The sequence below is a fragment of the Haemaphysalis longicornis genome, unplaced genomic scaffold, assembly GCF_048455015.1.
Source record: "Haemaphysalis longicornis isolate Haplotype H1 unplaced genomic scaffold, Haemaphysalis longicornis Haplotype H1 scaffold_10, whole genome shotgun sequence".
Lineage (NCBI taxonomy): Eukaryota > Metazoa > Arthropoda > Arachnida > Ixodida > Ixodidae > Haemaphysalis > Haemaphysalis longicornis.
The window spans coordinates 21,617,728-21,639,409 of NW_027526204.1; the positions used below are offsets into that span (position 1 = coordinate 21,617,728).

At 50.1% G+C, this 21,682-nt stretch overlaps 1 protein-coding gene across 1 annotated transcript in view; it reads left to right on the forward strand.

The window, feature by feature from the left end:
* LOC144159751 (uncharacterized) overlaps positions 1–21,682 on the forward strand; it is an 88,263-nt gene that overhangs the window by 33,447 nt on the left and 33,134 nt on the right. The window contains exons 5-6 of the mRNA XM_077691446.1: positions 8,653–8,887; positions 11,928–12,087. Of these exons, the coding sequence (XP_077547572.1) occupies positions 8,653–8,887; positions 11,928–12,087 (395 nt within the window). The remainder of the gene's footprint in view (positions 1–8,652; positions 8,888–11,927; positions 12,088–21,682) is intronic.

The following is a 21,682-nucleotide window of genomic DNA, read 5'->3' on the forward strand; positions in this document are numbered from 1 at the left end:
AGATACACGCAAATCGAGCTCGAGGCAAGAGAGCAATGCGCTCCAGTATCGACTCCAACCGAATCGAGTGATCCTCTACAAAGTAACGGCCACTCAACGTCGGTTCTGCACGCCTCTCAAGCAGGGATGACCGAAAGGAACGAGTGCTTCTTTTGCAAATCGCCGAAGCACACTACTGAAGCATGCTACGCTTCTCTGAGCATTTCAGAGAAGAAGAAACGACTATCTAGCGCTAGGCGGTGCTACCGATGCACTATGACGGGCCATCGATCAAAGGAGTGCCGACGAAAGATAAGGTGTACGACATGCAAGGGAAGGCACGTAACCGTCATGTGCGACCCAGACTATGCATGCAAAGCAAAGAGAGACGAGGCGCACACTGACCCGACCTGCAAAGCCCCGGTGCAGACGCACGACGGCAAGTCAGCATCACCTGCCCTCACTAGCTGCCAGTTGGGCGAGGACATTTACCTCCAGACCTTCCGGTCGTGGATCATCGGTCCCAACAGAGCATGTTAGATACGAGGCATTTTGGACAGTGGCAGCCAGCGAACATTTCTCAAGGAAGACCTCGTGGAGAAGTTGGGACTGAAGGTTGTGGGGGAGACAAGCCTAACTGTAAACTCATTTGCGTCGGCTGTTCCTTCGGAAGAAAGACGGCGCAAAATAGTGGAGCTGAGAATACGCAGCCAGTTCGACGACGCCGAGCATGTGGTGCGCGCAATTGCTGTACCAACGATTTGTTCGAACGCCCCAAATACGGAAATGAATGGTGCTTTCGTGAAACATCTACGGAAGTTTGGCTTGAGACTTGCTGACGAACGTACCGTTCCCGAAAAATGTAAGGACCAAGGCATCGACCTGCTCGTAGGATCTGACCAGCTCTGGACAATAATGACAGGGGACTTCATTCGCAGCGATCAAGTGCTAGGCTTAGTAGCTATGAAGACCTCGCTCGGATGGACGCTTCAAGGCCCTGTACGGGAACCGAGTCCTTCGGATCAGACAACGGCAGGAGTGTCTTGCGTGCTTAGTACGCAAGTGCCACGCAACGGCAAATCAACAGGGCACCCTGCATGGCGTCTACATAGCAGCGTTATTGTCCTATCTCCAGGTGCTGCATCTATCTCACAGCAGACCACAGAAAGAAAGGAAGCAAGGGAACATAAGGGTTTTGAGGTGGACTTACACGGTCAAAGGCTATCCAGCAAGCATCTGAGTTGCTGGATGCGTGATGCGTGAGCGGATGCGTGAGCGCAGACATACAACTCTTAAGGAATTGAGTCAATTGTCGACATCGCACCAGAGTTTACAAGTTGTCGACGTGTGCAATGAGTCACAGCTTATGAATTGTGATTGCGAAGACAGTGTTAGGGCGCATTCTATGCTGAAGAGAGGAGCTGCTTCGCTAACTGATTTAGCGGTGCGCGAGTACATGAATGGTTACCGGAACTGTCAGCACAGCAGGCACTGTTTCAATGACAATCTGAACACGTCAGAAGCAACGTCGTTTCTAAGCAGCATACGTCGAAAGAAAACAAGGAACCATACCGAACGGAAACCCAACGGAAAAAAAGGACGGTCTAGACGGAACTGGCATGCACGCTAGATTTTTACCGAGAATGATAGTGCAGTGTTTAGGCCAGGAGCCGCTTGTTACATGTGGACGTTGTTTCACTCATTTGTGGCCGGGAGAATGTTGGGAATTGCGAAGAAGAGGAAGAAGGTGTGGCTCCTGGCTCGAGGGCATGAGTATCATTATCATTGTAACTAAGTCATTGCCATTAAAAAGGGTCGTTCGATCAGGGGTCCCACGGCTTCGTTTCCTGGCGGCGCACCCGCAACGAGGTGTTCGATCCGCAACAAGGCTTACTTCCAGCACCGTCGAGAGCTAGCCTCGCACCCGGGCTCAACTGTACTCGGGGAACGCGTGCATACAAGAAGGTGCGCGGGAGGCACACAACGCCTCGTGGCTCTGCGCCGAGCAGATCCTTGAAACTCCCGCAAAACATGGGTCAGCCGGCAATGTACGTAACTCCCTAGAAAAAATTAGCAGTGGCTTATCCCGGCTATGCCAGGATATACGTAGCGTGAGCTAAGGCTCAGCTGGTTATTCTTAGCTTTTCTGGTTGTCTAGGATTAGCTTGATTATCATGCTTACTGCTGCTTCAATGACACACACGTGGTGTACGCATTATGTGACACATGTACTTTTATTTTTGCTCAACGTCTGGTCGCTTCTCTATTGCCACAAAGACCGCTCGGTGTTTCGGCGCAACGTCAGACTTGGCTACTGCGCAACGGAGGCGTACAGTTGGGAACGCGCCGACGCCAATGCACCTGTCGCGGCTATGAAGTGACTCCTCTGGAATGCGCAGACCGGCGAGGCGCGCGCGGCGGCGGCGGCTCCAGCGCGCCGGCTATGCGCTGTGTGACGTCACAGTTCCTCGCGCTTGCGCAGCACGGCTCTCCAGGAGCCACGCGAGACTGCTCAACCTCGGCCAGTGTAGCTCACGCTACAAAAAGACGCACAGCGCGAACGCCGTCGCGTCTCTGCTCGAGAACATATGAGACGGCTACGATCCAACCGCGACTATCGATCCCAAGCCGCCGTGCCTAAACGGTAGTGAAGAGCGGAGGATCCCGAGTACCGCGCTCGTCGGTCCCGGCCCTGACCTGGGATCCCAGGGGGAAAGAAGCTACATCGAACCCCAGCTCCGCTGTTTCTCCAGCCCTGCACCACTTGTGCAAGTTGCGCCATTTTCTCCTTCCTCTCAAGTTGCACAGGATCACCGGGAGTATAAGCTCATTGCTTGATTAATTATGAGGTTTAACTCGCCGACGCCACGCAGGTGATGAGGCCCGTCACAGTGGAGGGCGCCGGACTGATTTTGACGACCTGCAGATCTTTACGTGCGCCGAAATCTAGAACACACTGGCGTTTTTGCTTTTCGCTTCCATCAGAAAAGCGGCCGCCACGGTATAAGCTAAGAGATAGATAGATAGATAGATAGATAGAGAGAGAGAGAGAGAGAGAGAGAGAGAGATAAAACGTTGTTTGCTCAGATCTATGGTCGGGCCCGCTAGTCCGCGGCTTCCGATGGCCCACGAGTAGCTCTCTCTGCCCGGTCCGTGAGCCATTTCTGGCAAGCTGGATGCGGGTTGAGCAGGGTGGTCTCCCATTGTTTCGTGGATCTGTTGTTCGGTGTGAGGATCTTCATGTAGGGATTTTGTGTGCAGTGCCACATCATGTGGAGTAAATCTCCCGTCTGGTCACAGTGCGGGCATAGCGGTGTTGGGTATATGTTAAGGTAGTGTTTATGTAGGGCAGCGGGAATGGGAAGTGTGTTCGTGTGAACGTGACGGAGTAACGCCTACCCCATTCTTGTGAGCGAGGGATGATAGGCTGGAAATCTCCTCCTGCCGAGCCTGTGTGCAAGCAGTATCTACCTATTGGTGGTACGCAATGAAGGGGGTGAAGGTGATCTACTGGTTCCCATGCCTGGGGGGCAACCAGTGGGGGTGAACGCACCGGGAATAACGAATGGCGGGCTAACGCGTGCGCGGCGTCGTTCCCCCGGTCTGTCCCTGATTACCCAGATATATGATCTGTGCCCCTTCATGAGGATGATTCGCAATTATGCGAAGGGCCTCGTGACATATCCTGCCTCTGAGAAAATTTCGGCAAGCCTCTTTGGAATCGGGTAATATAATGGCGCGAGGATGGGCAGAGATGGCCAGGGCGATGGCGTCCTCTTCCGCGCGGGTCGGATCCGTCGTTTTGATGGATGCCATTGCAATGGGATTACCGCTGGTCGACCAGGCTGCTGCTGTGGTCATCCCATTACCTGTGCTTGCCCCGGCACCGCCAACGTAGATTGTAGCAGGGTGGGAGTCATACGTTTTGGAGAGGTATAGGGCTCCAAGTGTTTTGCAGGCTTGACCGTGTTCCGGATGCATGTGTCTGGGGAGTGGATGGACGTAAATGAGTTCTGTTATTTTCCTACGGATGTCGAATCGATCTTGCACCGCGGTCGTAGGGGTTATGTCCAGTCTATTTAGGATGGCTCTGCCTGTTTTTGTCCTCGTGAGGCGAATCATGTGCGTCAACGAGCTCTTTTGGGGTATTATGGACCCCAGAGCCATTAGGCCCTCGATAGACGTAGATATTGGGAGACCATTAAATAGTTTTACGCACTTACGGAGAGCCTGGTCTAGTGTGTTCTCCTCTCCGGATTTGAGGTTCAGAAAAGGAACAACATACGTGTATCTAGAGACCACAAAGGCTTGTACCAGCTTAGTGGTTTCAGTCTCCTCCATTCAGTGGTTTTTGGAGGTCACTCGTTTGATCATCCGGGCTACCTGGTTGGCCGCCGCTTTAAGGCGACTCACCGCAGTGGTGCTGTGCGCCGCGTTGGGGAAATGTATGCCGAGGACACGGATTTCCTGCCTGGCGGGGATAGGTATGAAACCCGCGTGCAGTTTGATCGGATCTAGTTTTGAGTGTTTAAGCTTTTTGGGCTGGACAGCTAGCAGTTCCGACTTATCCGGAGCACACTCGTGGCTGCGGGCTCAGATCTGCACAATTAAAAAAAATAATAATCTTTATTTCACATCACTGACTAAATGTGCGGGCCAGCCGAAGCAAAAAAAAAAAAAAAAGGCTTGTGGAGCCGTGCCCGCAAGTTGCTGCACATCACGGATGCAGCGATACAAACATTATGTCTTCTGTAAAGGAAAAAAAAAATAAAGGAAAAACAGTGAAAGCCTTGATGTAGTTGTGGGTTCTGGAGCCGCCACTAGTCTCCGTTAAGGTGCGTAGTATGACCGAGTGCAGGACATTTGGAAGTGCTCTAAACTAGTTCGAAGGTAACGCCTGTTCCGAGTACTTCGTGTTCACCGGCCATGTTTCTTGTTGCGCATCAAACATGGAAACTAGTCAACAACTAGCGCAGCAGCGAGTTCTGTTTGGTTACATTTTATGACAACGGGGTTCAGGGGATTGGGCTTGAGATACAGGCGGGGTCGCTAGCGCATCCCGCACTCCTAAACAAGATGTACCCGCACAGATAGGAGAGTACTTGCCCGTTTTGCAAGGAGAGAGAAGGCACTCCGGCGCACGTCCTGCCCGAGTGCGAGTCTTTTGGAAACCGCCCGCCCCCTCCTCTAACCCCCCAATTTCCACACCCGACCCCCGAGAGCGATGGGAGACCTTGTTGTCTAGCCCCGGCCTGACGACCCAGCTCGCGCTGGCAGCCTGGGGCCAGGAGCTGCTAGACACATATTGAACCCAAGATGGTCCCACCCCATCCGGTGCCTGCGTGCACTAGCCAATACAGGGTGGTGCGGCGATAATTGGAACACTTTAAACAATTTTCCTGAGCGGACCGCCGCTCTGCTCGCGCTCAAACTTCACACGAAGGTCGCATTTTGTGGTCTATTTTGTTTGACACCGGGAACAACGACGGTACTCATGTGCTAATTATGAAAATAAATAAAAACCATTTTGGCCTCTGGGAAAATGGGGGCAGATTTGGACGAGTTGATATTGGAACAATGGCGCCACCTGGGGTATGCAGAGCGAAACGCACGTTTGGGATTCACGGTAGGACACAGGAGCGAAATGGTGCTGGAGGCGATCAGAAAATGCACCTAGGAAGGAGCCAAATGAGCTGGCAGACAATCAGAACACCCGATTTCGCATTTTCTGATCGTCTGCTACATCATTTGGCTCCTTCCTACTGTGAATCCCAAACGTGCGTTTCGCTCTGCATACCCCAGGTGGCGCTATCGTCCCAAGATCAACTTGCTCTGGCTCGCACGTCCAAATCTGCCGCCATTTTCCCATAGGCGAAAATCGTTTTTATTTATTTTCTGAATCACCACGTAAGTACCGTCGCTGTTCCCGGTGGCAAAAAAAAAATAGTACACAAAATGCGACCTTCGTGCGAATTTTGAGCGCGAACAGAGCGGCGGTTTATTCAGGAAAAAAACTTAAAAGTGTTCCAATTACCGTCGCACCACCCTGTACCTTTATTGGACATAATAAACGTTGTTTCTCTCTTCCCACCCCCTCACGGGAGGGGAAAGAACGTAGGAAAAGAGGATCATCAACAAGTGAAGCAAGAAGTAGCAGTAGCACCTGTATGTAACAGTGGCTTCTCGCTTCTCTTTGCCCGTGCGGTTTTCCGACGACATTCCCTGCAAGAAGTAAAACTGTTTTTATCCGGAAAATTAAGGGAAATGCAGAGAAGGGCCTTCAGCGAAATTGTACACTCCGAGATGGCCTAGGCGGCCTAGTACGCACACGAGACAGCCCAGGCGGCCTAGAAAGGGATGATAAGTGCGCACCCATATCACAATTTCTCGGCGCCCATGTGCGGTATGTTCCCGCACAAATCAAATTGGTGATTAAGGCGCGAGCAAATCGCGCACTTCTCTTACGATGTCCGTGTTTCAATAGCTGTGCGAATTTCGGTTCACATGCGTTAATTAAAGTTTTGGGGGCTGAGGTCCTATTAGGGTGGCACACGGCAATTTGTTTGCATACAGTAGTTGTATTTCGTGCGAACGCTTGCACACACCAATGGGTGCACAAAGCAACAAATGTGCCCAATTTATTCCTGCGTTGCCATCCTCGACAGCGATATTTTGCATATGTTCCTCACGAGCTGTGCGCTGACAATAATGCTTAGCTACATGCATAGCAAGAGCCTCTGTTTCGGCAGCAGTCTTAATGTCCCGGGTAACATATGAAAATCCCAGCTAGCGGCAGATTGCTTTTCACAAAAATACGACAAGAAATGTAACAAGAGCGGAATACCAGCAATCTGAGGCTGTCCCATCATATGGCCGTCAGCACCGAACACCACAAACACTCTCAAACTATGGGAGGCAACGCCAACCAGCTCCGATCTTGGGTTCACAAGGACATGGTCTTTCGAGTCTGGAGAGGAGCGGAAGAGACCGGGGCCCTTGACGGAGGGACCTGGCCGTCGTCAAATCTCAGTCACTCGTTCCCAAATAAATGTTTTAACATGAAAGGGTTGTATTCCCGGATACACAAAGATTTCGCTAACGTCATATCCGTCACGGAAGTGACGCCAGTACAACGAAGCACGCGACCTGTAATGGGTACACCCCTGCACACAGGGTCTTCTTGCGGGGAAGCAACTTTTATTACTAAAGAGTACGTTATGCTTAGCGTTGTTCGTTTTTAGGTTTTATATTTTAACACGAAAGTGTTTTATGCCGCGATGCTACAAGATTTCACTGACGTCATATTCGTCACGGAAATGACGCCAGTACACCTTTGCCGCAGCGACCCGCCACCAAGACGTCGCTCGCCAAGCACACCCACAAGACAGCCGCCGACCCCGAAAAATGCTCAGCTGTAGACTTCGCTGCACATTTCACTTTCGTGTTTTCTGATTCCTATGACAGAGGAATCAACCACAGTTTTTCTGTCTTTCTCCGCACATGTAGTATACCTTCGAGCCGCGATCACGAGTTAAAGAAAATTTCCTCTTTGCCCGTAGTGTTAGAGGTAGTTCCCACCAACAGCGTTTTACTGAAGATACATTTGCGCTCAGGTATATGTAACAGGGAAGGGTAGTGGATCCGCCCCTCACGCGCAATAATAGAAAATTTGTTGTTTACACGCCACAAGGTTGTTTCCCACGTGCGCGTTTGTTAAATAGATTCTTCACCTTGCTGCCTACACCTGCAACTGTCGTGCTTTGTTGTATTGCTTACTCGAGGGTTGTAAAATTACCGCTGAGTGGTACAGGCGTGCAATGCGTCGGGGCGAGTTTTTCTGTTCATGTTGAGGCAGGCCAAATGAATGCATCATGCATTATGCTGGATTGGTTTAGTTTGTTTAACACTACAGAGGACTTTGTTATTGCTGAAACTCCAGGAAACGGAAGTGAAATGCAGGGTTGTGTGACGATAACTGGAACACTTTAAATTTTTTCCCTGAATGAACCGCCACTCTGTTCGCGCTCAAACTTCACACGAAGGTCGCATTTTCTGGTTTATGTTGTTTGACACCGGGAACGACGACGGCACTGACCTGTTTATTCTGAAAATAAATAAAAACGTTGTTCGCCTATGGGAAAATGGCGGCTGATTTGGACTGCGGACCAGCGCAAGCTGATCTTGGAACGACGGCGGCGCCTGGGGTATTCAGAGCGATACGCTCGTTTGGAATTCACGGTAGGAGGGAGCCGAATGGTGTAGCAGACGATCACAAAACCAGCTCATTTTCTGATCGTCTGCTAGCTCAGTTGGTTCCTTCGTAAATGCACAGGGGGCGCCGTCGTTCCAAGATTAACTTGCGCTGGCCCGCATGTCCAAATCAGCCGCCATTTTCCCATAGCCGAAAATCGTTTTTATTTATTTTAAGAATAAACAGGCAAGTATCGTAGTTGTTCCCGGTGTCAAACAAAATAGACCACAAATTGCGGCCTTCGTGGGAAGTTTGAGCGCGAACAGACCGGTGGTTCGCTGAATTTTTTTTTGAAGTGTTCCAATTATAGTTGCACCACCCTGTACAAGCAGTGTTGTTGAGGTTTAATAGACTACAGATTTCCGGAAACAGCGTTTGCCGCCAGTCATTCCATGTCCTTTTTACGGCGCCGTGTGTTTCAGAGGCATCGATGGTACCGTTTCCGCTGATCTGTACCTACGGTAGCAGACTCGCGGAATCAACGCCTCGGCCCGGAGACGGAATATGCGACTACCTGTACTACGACTCCTTCTACAAGCACGGCCACAATGAGTTCGGTGAACACGCTGACCACACGCCCTCACTGAAAGTGTTCTTCGGGAAAGTCGCGAACGGTTCTTATACTGCCACCAAACTCGGCATCGGATTCTCCCAGGTGTAAGCATGAAGACTTGTTTATCGCTAACAAGCGGCAGATTTGTGCAATTGGTCGTGAATCCCATATAAACGAGGGTGTCGACGTGAAAAAAATACCGGTTCGCTCACAGTTCCGCTTAGGGTGAATTCATTTCGTTGCTGTTCAGTTCCGGTTGGACAAATCATGGGGCTCAGCCAGTTCGGAAGCTTGAACCACTTCGCGAACCAGTTCGATTCGTTGAGTTGTCAGCGAAGTGAGAAAAAAGAATGTTTTCTATTTTAACGCTATCATAAACAAAAAATATAAACAAAAATTAAAATATTGCTTTTTCACAATAACCATGTGCGTTTTAAAAGAGAAGCTTTAAACGATTGAGCATGAAGTATTGGCGATACAGCAGTACTTTTCTCGACCAGCCGTTATTTACATTTTTATTTCCACGAAACATTTATATATATGTAGCTCCTTTACACGACGTATAAGTTATCAGAAGTTATTTCGCATGAATGAAACTTTCCCTTGCTAATTAAATCGCATGGGCGGCTTTGGGTCACATGCACGCTGAACGGGTCCCTTAAAATTTGAAACTTTTCTTCGCCAAAACACAAACGATTGCCGCTATCACCGCAGGCCTTTTTGCCTCGAGGCTATGCATGGCTTTAAAAGAGTTAAGTTATTTATTTCTGATTCAGGAAAGAAACTTTTTAGAACTAAAATAACAGGCAAGGTCCATCTGCAAAATTTGACAAAATGTTACGTCCCGTTTTTCTGTATTTTGCCAAACTAGGGAGCTCAATTTTTGAGTATTATTCGCCCATAATTTTTCAGTTTTCGTACCAATACTGGTCCATGCAAAATAAATGGTTTATTTGAAAAAATACTCCGCATTGCATGTAAGCTACAAAGATTTCTCTAATTTTGAAACCAATATAAAACGTCATCTTTGATTGCTCTCTTATTGCAGCTATCTCACCAGTGTTTTTTTGTAGTGTTCTTGTTGCATGCTCCGGGGAATTTTTTGTGTATATAGAGATGGGCAGATGAGATCAAGAAGTTCGCGGGAATAAATTGGCCGCGGTTGGCACAGGACCGGGGTGATTGGAGAATAATGGGAGAGGCCTTTGCCCTGCAGTGGGCGTAGATAAGCTGGTGATGATGATGATGATGATGACGATGATGATATAAGAGACAATGCCTCCTCTAAAACTAGTTGCGAGTGGGCGCTCCTGTTTGTCGTCTTTCTGCCGTCCTTGTTGGAGCGCGCTCTAAGTTTTAGCGAAACCCGTTACAGCCGTTTTCTGCAGCCATCATCCGCCGTAAGATGGCTGTGTATTGAAAGCAGCCGTGAATTGTGTAACAATTACAACTCCAATGTGAACAGATTGCGCCAAGTAAATGAAACTGGGTTGATTGATAGAGTCGCCCTAGCGGCAGATGATTTTAGTGTAGTTTTTGAAATATATTATTTCAATAGTATCGAGAGCTACGTAGCATTCACCACAAAGTTGGCTTTGACGCAAGACTGAAAATTCTGTGTTTGTGTGGGGACACACTGTGTCCCATTTGGCGTCCCCGCTCCAGACACCAAAATGCACTCTTAAAAAAAAAGGCCGTCGCATTTACTAACAGAACACTACCAGTACAGAACTACCAGTATAAACTAGGTACTCAGTGGATATTACTAACTGGTCATGCATAACCTAGTAAAAAGCTGTTCGCTACAATGTGTATTGGCTGAGCGTTCAGCGCGACATAGACACATTGAACACGCACATATCACACGTAGACAACCAACAAATAAATTCAGCAGGAAAACGAACGGGATTAATGGGAAGACCGCGTAAAACTTAGTTACCTTAGAAATTCATCTGCTCTTCTTCCTTTTAAAGCCAGAAGTGGGAAGTCATCTGATAGAGTTGGTCGGTTTGTCGCAAAAATAAAATATTTCAGCGATAACTTTAGAATTATGCATTTTGATGAGAGCATATACAAGTCAGCATGCGGATTTGCAAAAACTTTTTAATTGTGATTTGCAGTGGTAAAAGTGTTGTAGTTATTACGTTCAATAATTCATAGACTTTGTTTCTGTCAGTGAATGTTAGTATCAAACAAGCAACCGTTACTAAGTGCACGGTCTATACTAGTAACTGTTCCACACTTAGTGGCAGGACCTACGTAGCGTTCTGGGGGGTAGTAAAGTTCGTAAGGAGTTAGTAAGCACAACTGTTACTACCACTGTACGAGCTTTTTTGTTAAAAGTGTGTACGGCAGGTGGCTATCGCCAGCGTCTCTGTGAAGCGTTGTTGCGCCTTGGTTACATTCCCAGTGGCCATCCCGCAAATACAGCCCGTCAGTAGGCAACGGGTGACCTGTAAGCACTAAATCAGTTACGCTTAAGAGTAACGACACTGACTTACGGCGGCTGCCGTGTTGGTGCCTGCCGCCACAGTGGGCAGCGTTATGCGCCCTATTCGGGCCGACATTGACGGGCGGAATTGGTCCGGGCGCTGCTTGGCAACCATGACAGCTGTGTTTACTTTTTGAGGATTTCGAGCCTGCACGCCTGTGCGACAGAGCCACGCTCGGTTGCGCTAGCGTAGCTCATTTAGTCGATCTAGGTCGCACTAGAGCCACTAAAGAAGCTACGCTTTACTAGTGGCTGTAGGTTATGCCAGGCCACAGTCGGAATTCTCTCGCAGCGGGAAGCGAAGCAGGCGTTTTCCTCCGTCCGGCCGGTTGAAACAGCCCGGTAGAGAGCAGCACGGCATCGCTACTCTGCCTGGGGCTTAAAAACTCACTCTCGACGTGTCATACTGCCACACTGCGTTCCGAAACACGGTTTATTGAAGAACGCGCGCACGCGGCAACACAGAGGCACCAAAATGTCAGCGGCCATGGGTCGTTCGGGGTAAACAAATGTCTCGTGACGCGGTTCGACCAATGGCCGCTGTAGACGGCATACAACAATGACAGAAAAGAGTGCCGATACTCTGAAATTTGATCTAGTTGTTCGAGGGTGACCCTTGGAGGTGTCTCGAAGCGGCGGGCCTTCTCGCGCAGCGGCGCAGCGCGGGCGACGCGCGAGCTGAACACGTACGAGGGCGAGCAGTACCTGACTCGCCTGTGGCAGGGCAAAGGGCTGCGACACTTCGGAGTCCTGGACATCATGGCGACAGCGGACCAGACAGACAACGTGCTGAACCTCCACCGGCTGCTCGTGGTGAGCAGCCATTTTGTTGAACTACGCGCGCCCTTGCGCGACATGCTTGCGGGAGAGCGGAATAAGCTTGGAGTAAGGCCAGTGGTTGCTGCAAAGGGGAAAGTTATGGAACACACTGGCGATGTCGCGAGAAATACTGAGGGAAGCACATGCGCAAAGCGACCACGCAGGGGAAACAAAAAAGCATTTGTGTGGTCGTCAAAAAGCCGACGTGCATGATCTTTTTCAGCGGGAAAAAAAGCGGACGTGCATTATCTTTTTCAGCGAGAAAAATTAATCTCAGAAAAAATGCTTTCTTTTACCCTACAAGCGTGCATTACTCGTTTTTGAAAGTCAAGGCCACTTCTTTGTCAGCTCAAGGAACAGGTCCCTTCCTAAGTGAAAGGTGCACGAGAACGGCGGCCGAAGTGCTTGCAGCGCTGTCTGGGAGCAGTTAGGGCTTAAAGTTAAGCTAGTTGGTGCTGACTTAGAACCCTTTTACCAGCGAAAAACGGACAGGGACCTCGAAAGAAGTTGACGGTACAATCGCTAGATTTCAACTGAACAGATTTTACTTGAGACACGTAATATATGAAAACGCTAACAGGCAGAGCTAAAAAGATAACACTACAGTCTATCTACAGTCGATCGCTCTTACGGCGAAAGAGCTGAGCTTCTTGTAAGAGCGCATGCGCGGGACGTAGCTTGGCCGTGCGGGGTGGCACGCATCTATGGCTGTAGATTGTTTTTTTTAATGATTTTTAAGTGTAATTATCTTTTTAGCCCTGTCTGTTAGCGTTTTCATATATTACTTGTCTCAAGTAAAAGCTGTTGAGTCGAAGTCTAGCGATTGTCCCGTCTACTTCTTTCTAAATCGCTGTCTGTTTTTCGCTGGTATAATGGTTGGCTTAACCAAGCACTGGGGATCGTTCTTACCCTAAATCACCCGTGGCATTGCCCATTCGCGCATGTAAATGAGTGACAACGCGTGTGTACAGTATATACAATTCCAATCCAATCTAATCTGATATAATTCAATTTATTCCAATCCAATCTATTCCAATCCAATCCAATCCAAAGCTCATCGCGCATGCGCAACACTGTACACAGACGCCAATCCCCGAACAAAGCCCTAAGGTGCTTCGCCCCTAAGAGTGATTTCGTTTTAGGTGACACCCTGGTACTGTGCAGGGCGTAGATGTGCTAGGCAAGAGTCGGAGAAGCGATCATAGGATGGTTAAATGCAAAGTAGGCCTTATTCTAACAAGAGAAAGAGGGAAACTAGAGAAAGGTAAGAAACCCAGCATGAAGGCAGTGATAGACAGGTCTTAAGAATATAAAATAACCCTTGAATACAAAATGGAGTTTCTAAGCTAGGAAAGCTAGGATAGTGTTAACAGGCGAGATGGCAACCCAGCAAAAGATTACAGAATAAGCACCAGCTCTGGGATAAGAAATATGCATAAAACAAACCGTAAAACAAACTCAGAAAACAAAGAAACTAATTGCGAAACGGACGAACAGAAAATGTGGTTGATTCCTCTGTCATAGGAATCGGTAAAACACGAAAGTGAAATGTGCAGCGAAATCTGCAGCTGATCATGATTGGCGGGTCGGTGGCTGTCTTTTGGGTGTGCTTGGCGAGCGACGTCCTGCTGGCGGGTCGCTTCGGCAAAGGTTTACTGGCGTCATTTCCGTGACGGATATGACGTCAGTGAAATCTTGGTGTATCCTGGCATGAAACACTTTTGTGTTGAAATGAAAACGAACAACCCTAAATATAACGTACTCTTTTCTTGTAAAGCTTGCTTGCCAACAAGAAGACCCTGTGTGCAGGAGTGCACCCTTTACAGGCCGCTTGCTTCGTTGTACTGGCGTCACTTCCGTGACGGATATGACGTCGATCAAATGTTTGTGTATCCGGGAATAAAACACTTTCGTGTTACAATTAGTACGGATGATGAAACTGAATTAGAAGAGATGTCGAAATCGATTACCAGATGGAAAACAAACGAGATTTGGGCGTTAGATATGGCAGTGATCGAGGAAACACTGGAAATAGGAGGAAACTCAAGAGCAAATAAGAGGAAGCAGCTATCACCAAAGAGAGGATATACGCACTCAGAGATGGGCAGGATAACATTACGCACCACATGGACGAGATAATAAAAGGAGCAGAAAGATTCTACACCAGTCTATATGTCAGCGCGGTAAGTTCATGTAAAACTACTGACTGTAAAAGCTTAGCTTGGCATATCTCAGTAATAACTAAAGAGCGAGGAGAAAAGCTCTGAAGAGCGTGAAAAGGTCAAACCCTGCCTGTGACAATTGCCTAACGGTGGATCCTTAAAAAGAGGGAGGAAATATTGCACTGAAAAAGCTTGCAGCACTCATTTCAGAATGTTTAAGGATTCTAAAAGTGGCCATAGCCTGACAAAACGCCAACGTAATTTTTATTCACCAGAAGGGAGATAACAAAGACCATAACAATTACAGACCCATGAGACTAACCTCAGTTGTATGCAAGCTGTTTACAAACGTAATAATTATCCGCATAAGTGACAGCCTATAAGAAAGTGGGCTGGGTTTAGGAGACAAAAATTTACACCATCTTCCCGCGAGGAGAACCATGGGGTAGATGCGACGCATCGGGGGTTGCCGCTGCGTTATTCAAATCATTGGATGATGTCATCGGAGCGCCGGCGGCGGAACAACTGAGCGGAGCGGCGCACTTACCGCGTTTATATGCAGCGGAATGAGAGAGAGGAGAGCATAGTAGCGCATAGCAGCGCATGCGCATGTGTTAACCGAGCGCAAGCACGAGCGCAAGCTGCGCGCTAACGCGCAGCTGGCACGGCGACGGGAGCGAGCTGACCGCGCTGACGCACAGATGGCGCTGTGGTGAGGGCGGCGGAGCGCACAGCTGCCGCGCCGAGGATGCGGACTACGCCGCGAGAACGACGCGGGACAAGGCGAGTTAATGAGATGCGTCGCATCTAAAATACTCAACAATGGATCACATCCACCTCGTGAATCAAGTAACAGAAAAATCTGGAGAGTTCGCCAAACCCACTTTACACGGCATTTATGGACTATGACAAAGTGTTAGATCGAGTACACCCCGCAGCAGGGCAGGAAGCATTAAAAGACCAGGAGATCTACATAATACAATTAGGCGACATATATTAAGAATGTACCCTAGGATAATTTTTCACAAACGAAGCGACAAGTTCCCGGCTCAGAAAACTAGTGACAGGGAGATACAGTGCCGGATTAGGAAACTTCGGGGCCCGGGGCTACTTCGTTCTTGGGGCGCTCATGATGATGATGATGACGGTGATGATGATAGCGATTCCGCTTTACTATGAGAAAATACTTGAAGCCCATGTTATTCTGACTGATCAGTAAAACATTTTACATAATTTTACAGATTCGGGAAACTTATTTTTTCTTGTTGTCTATTATTATATAACGTATTTTATCAGGCGTGAAAGTTAGTAACGTTTGCTGGTCGGTCCATCACAATTTCTCAATTAATCGAAGTGCCGCGTCGGCCAGCACACGCCTTCGTACAGAAGAGTATTTTCTTACAAGAAGCACTTTTTATTAAGCCTTTAAAGCGATACTGACACAAAATTTTGAAGGAGAGGTAACTTCGGAGATAGATTGGTGTGAACACACATACATCACCTGCAAAAAATCAGCGGCATATACAGCCAAGAACATATTTAAAATCAATTTTAAAGTGTGCGAAACGCAACTCGAGGAGCCAGTGGATGACCTTGCGCAATCGACATTCCCTGGATGTTAAGAAAATAAACAACATCCAAACACGTCACGAGTTTGTGCTGACCGCTTCCGCACTGCGGGCACGCCGCTCCCATTGGAGATTGGAACTTCTGCCCTCGAGCAACGAACGATCCGATCGTTGGCGGCGGAGGCGCTGGGATTTCGTTGGCTCATCGGGCAGCTGGCCGTGACCTAGGTTCTACAGTGATTCCAAGCACTTTATTTTTATTGCTTTTTATTAAAGTACATAGCAAAACGCGCCGGGGACACGAAAAGCAAACTTAGCGAGCCGCATGGTCGCTGCGCAGACGGCGGCCACGGCCGCGAAGTGACGCAAGCTGACGCACGTAGCTCGTGCCATAGCTTGTTACCGTTGCACGAAATTGGACTCAACTTCCATACCACGCAGCACATACGAGAAAGGCGTTAGTGATGCGATGGCGGACTGTATTAAAAATCATCACCTCCACCGCTTACGAAAGCGGCGATCGAATAACCGCCACAGTGTCAAGCCTGTAGCAGACCGGAATGTCGGCTGCTGAAGGAGGCGATAAAGCAGACGTGGAGCTTGTTTGCAGTTTCAAGACTAGACTGTTTATTTTCAAAAGATGCGTACGCTGAGAGCATCCCCCGACGAGGGAAAGAAGGGGAATCCCCGCGACCTTCAAAAGAGAGAGGAAAAAGCCCCTCACAAGCGAGCAGACGGCAACGGCGCAAGGACTAATGCCAGGAGTTGGCCGGACAACAAGTTATGCCTCCCCCGAGGGCGACCGTTCAAGAGAGCGAGGGAATGACCCCAGTAGTACCGTATAAACCGGATTATAGGTCGACCCGGTATATAGGTCGACCCCCTACCTTGAGGTGGGAAAAGTTGACAAAAAAAAATAATCCGGCACAGAAGCGCACCCACAATGTCTATATTTATTTTCGACGCCCGTCCGTCACTGCCACTCACTATGCCTGCCGAAGTCACTCGTCCGAGCTCTCAGAGTCGTCCACGGATGACTGCTTCGCACTGTCATCTTCCATGCCATCAGGCGCGTTGCGGATGGAGCACTTCCTGAACGCTCGTGTAACCATGTCGTCGGGCAGCGACTGCCCAGAGAAGGACACCCAGCTTGACACGGTCGCAACCGGCCCGTATAGGTCTTTTTGTTGTCGCCGGCTATCCACTCATTGTACAGTTCGCAGAGCCCGTCCGCGCATGGCCTCTGGAGCGATCGTGAGCGAAGTTCCCGGACGAAGTTCTCGGACGAAGTCCGTCACTTTGTTCTCCAACTCGGGGTGCACCGCTTGGCGTCCACGGAACGATCGGTTTCGGGGGTTGCACGCGCACAGCTTAGCTCTCTGGCTCCGCCAGTACCGCAAACTTTTCTCCGAAACGCCAAACTGGCGTTGCGCCGCCATATTCCCATTCTGCTCGGTGATTCAATCGCCGTCAGCTTAAACGCCGCGGTGAACTGGCGTCGACTGCCGCCACTCATCTCGGAACCGAGACGTACAGAAATGTACGCACGCACTCACAATAAACGAGTAAAAGACGAAAAATTAGAGAAAAACGAAATCAGATAAAGGCCTGATGGTGCGAGAGAACAGTCTGACACGAATGGCGATGGCGACGGACTGCGCTTGCACATTGTTGCCAGACAACGATTTACATTCTGCCAATGACCGCTATATAAGACGAGGGGTGACTTTTGTGCGGATTTTTTGGGAAAAAAACTCGACCTATATTCCGGTTTATACGGTAAGCCATCGGCGACGTAGCCAATACGCGTTTTCCTCAAAGGCGCAGTGTCGTCAAGCCGGCGGCAGACCGGGGAGAAAGGAAAAGCCCCGTCTCGCGGGAGCCGCTTGCGCTGGGGTGCCGAGCGGCTTCCGTTACAGAGGCTCTCCCCCCCCCCCCCCCTAGATTGCGGAGCTTTTAAAGAAAGGCAGCAGTTACCGGCTATATGTCGAAAGGCCAGAGTGCACTGGTTATCACTGAAAACGTACGTCAGAGGCTGCATGGACAGAAACCTCAATATGAGCATGCTTGGCGCGGTCGACGGCGACGACTTCTCGTTTCCCCCACGTCGATTGTGATGGTCTTGTTATTACGTCTCAAAACTTTGAAAGGGCCATCGTACGGCGCAGTGAGGTGCGGCTTCGTTGCTTCGTGTCGCACGAACACATGTGTAGCTGAGTCCATGTCGGGAAAAGTGAAAACCTTTCTGTTGCGGGCGATGCGAGGTGCTGTTGGCCTGAGTTGCGCAAGCTATGCGCGCAGGTTCTCGATGTAGTTGGAGGCTACTGGGGCGGAAAGTGTCTGGTCGAAGAAGAATTCTCCCGGGAGGCGCACTGTTGAGCCGTAAACGATTTTCCGCTGCGCTGAAGCCGAGGTCTTCTTTCACCGTTGAGCGTACGCTGCAAGCGCTCAACCATTCCGTTGCTGGCGGGGTGGTAGGCGGTTGTATGCTGCAGCCTCGTGCTGAGGAGGGTCGAAAGCGCGGAAAAATGGTTGCTCTGGAATGGCCGTCCCCGGTCAGTTGTTATGCGGGCGGGGCAGCCAAAGCGGGACACCCATGTCTGAATAAAGGCCTGCGCGACGGTCTCAGCTGATATTTCCGCAATTGGTATAGCTTCGGGCCATCGGCTGTATCTGCCGATGCATGTGAGCAGGTACCTGAAACCTTGGCGGGGCGGTAGCGGTCCCACCAGGTCGAGGTGAACGTGGTCAAATCGCGACTCAGGAGTCCGAAATTCAGACTCACGAGTCCGGGCTGTAGTGCTGCCCGAGTGTGGCGAGTCACCTTCACTTGCTGACACGTTTCACATGTCCGTGCCCAACGTCGCACGTCCGCGTTGACGCCGTGCCAAACGAAGCGTTCTGTTATTAGCCGCTGGGTGGCGCGGACACCTGGGTGGCTGATGGAGTGGAAAGTGTTGAATACCACTCGGCGAAAATTCAGTGGCACGAAAGGTCTTTGGGTTGCCTGGGAGGTATCGCAGGTTATCGTGCCCTTGACGTAGGAAGTGCAACCTCCGAAAGCGCGAGTGAAGATCCCCTACCTTTCAGTCTCGTCAACTCAGTGTCCTCCCGCTGAGCCGCGGCCATCGCCTCGAAGTCCAGGACTTTTGTGCCGGAAGCGTTGACGCACGAAAAGGCGTCGGCTGCTTCCTTTTCGACCCGAGGAACGTGGCGGATGTCTGTGGAAAACTCAGAGATGAATGAGAGCTGAGGAATTTCCCGTTATGAGTAGGAGGAACTGTATTTGTTGAATACGTAGGTGAGGGGCTTGTGGTCTGTCAAGATGTAGAACTCACGACCTTCGAGAAAGTAGCGGAAATGCGTAATGGAACAATAGATTGCGAGTATTTCCCTTCCAAAAGTGCTGTACCGTACTTTTGCAGGCTTCAGGCGTTTCGAAAGGATGCCCAGTGGCTTCCACTGTGCACCCTCCTGTTGCTGCAGCACTGCTACGACCGATGTGGAGGAGGCGTCCACCATGAGGCGTGTAGGAGCGTGAGGCAGTGGATGGATGAGAAGGGTAGCAGTGGCCAGCTCGTCCTTAGCCTTCTGGAAAGCGTTCTGGTGTTCTTCAGACCAACAAAATTCTGGTGCCTTTTGGTCGTCTCCGCGCAGCAGGTAGGTCAATGGGTGGAGTACTCGAGCACAAGACGGAATGAACCACCGGTGGAAGTTTAAGAGACCGAGAAACTCTCTTAGCTTGCGGAAAGATGTTGGAGCAGGAAACTTCTTGACAGATTCCAGCTTCGATTCCAATGGCATAATGCCTTCAGCAGTGATGCGGTGGTCGAGGAAATTGAGAGCCTCGGCACCAAACACGCACTTTTCAGATTTCGACACCGGACCGTGCTCATCCAGACGCTGAAAGAGCTGGCGGAGGCGCTTTTCGTGCTCGCTAGGAGTTCTTCTGGCCACAAAAATGTTATCCAGGTCGACAAAGACGAAAGGAAGACCCCGGGTGGCTTCATCCATGTACCTTTGAAAGGTCTGTGCTGCATTTTTCAAGCCGTAGAGCACACGGACAAGCTCAAACAAGCCGAATGGAGTTGTTATGACTGTTTTTGGTATGTCCTCCGGTTCGACGGGGATTTGGTGGTATGCCGCTACGAGGTCGATCTTGCTGTATATTTTTGTACCTGGCAGCCGCGCACTAAAACCGTGAATGTGTGGCAGAGGATACTGGTCAAGAGTTGTCGATGCGTTTAAGGCTCTGCAGTAACCGCGCGGGCGCCAGTCGTCCCTGTCGTCTTTAGGCACCATGTGCAGCGGCGATGAATGGTTGCTAGACGAAGTGCGAATAATTCCCATCTGGAGCATATGCTCGAACTTACCGCGTGCAGCTTAAAGCCTGTTGCTGGACAGGCGCCGTGGCCGGGCGGTGACTGGCGGCTCGTTGGTGACGATGTGGGGAGTCATGTTATGGTTCACCGGTTGTTCCGTGTTGCGGGGCTTGGTGAGAGAAGGGAATTCGGCCAGGATGTGGTGGTACAGATACTGGCTGGAAGGCGCAGATGCCAGATGAGCAGATGTTTGACTCCAAACCACGTACTTTGAGGGCTGTGTTGGTATCCTTGAGGCAACGGTCACGTACGGTTACATCCAGGTTGAAGTTGCTGAGAAAGTCTACTCCGAGTATGGCGGAATTGACGTCCGCTACCACGAAGACCCAGTGAAACAGACGCCTGAGTCCAACGTCTATTGTGAGCGAGCGGAAGCCGTACGTAGCGATGACAGTGTTGTTCACCGCCTGCAGCGACGATATGTTGTTGCTACGTCGGCGATCTTCGGGGGTGGCCGGGACAATAGAGATTTCGGCTCCTGTGTCGACTAGCAGGCGCGAGTTGCTTACGCGGTCGACTCCGTCGACCAGCAAACTCCGTCCTGTCCATCTCGTGACTGGCTTCTCTGGGAAGAGCTTGGCCTTCTTGAAGGGGATCGGTTGCGTTGTTTCTCGTCCTGTTGTGGAGCGCCAGACAGCAAAAGTTGCTGCATGGTCTCGGTAAGTTGTTGCACTTTCTCCTCAAGGCGCGACAGTCGATCTGGTTGTTCGCGTGTTCTTGCAGCAGCTATGGGAGCGATGTTTGGAGCAGAGTATTCTGTGATGCGATCAGCAAGTTGCGCCAGAAGATCAAGGGACGTCTCATCTGAACCCGCGAGAACCACGTGCGCCGACTGGGGCAGCCGTTGCAGAAAAAGTTCACGAAGAAGTGGGAGCTGGCCGTCCTGACTCGCGTGCACACCGAGCAGTTGCCGCATACGGTGCAGCAGTTTGGATGGTCGGTGGTCGCCCAGCTCTTCCCGACAAAAGTGCTGCTGAAGTCTGCTTTCTTCAGGCGCCTCGAGGCGGCCCAGCGCCGTCTTCTTGAGGGTGTCGTATTCCCCTTCTGTGGGGGGGGGGAACCAAAATGTCGTCGATAGCGTCGTCGATTTCTGGGGGCAGGGCTGCGATGACGTGAAGGTATTTTGTCGACTGTGAGGTGATATACCGGAGCTGAAAACGGGCCTCCACTTGGCTGAACCAAACTCTTGGAGTTTTAGGCCGAAAATTTGGTAGCTTCAGTTTTGTGGCGAGGACTGCAGGCGTGGAGGCAGCAGTGTTGTCATCGGAGCTCATTGCGGCGTGTTCGTTGAAGCGTGTTCGGGTCACCAATTTTGTAGCAGCCCGGAATGTCGGCTGCTGAAGGAGGCAATAAAGCACAAGTGGAGCTTCTTTGCGGTTTCAAGACTAGACTGTTTATTTTCAAGAGATGCGTATGCTAAGAGCGTCCTGCACCGACGTGGTAACGTATGTGTGTGTAGACAAAAACTTTTCCATAT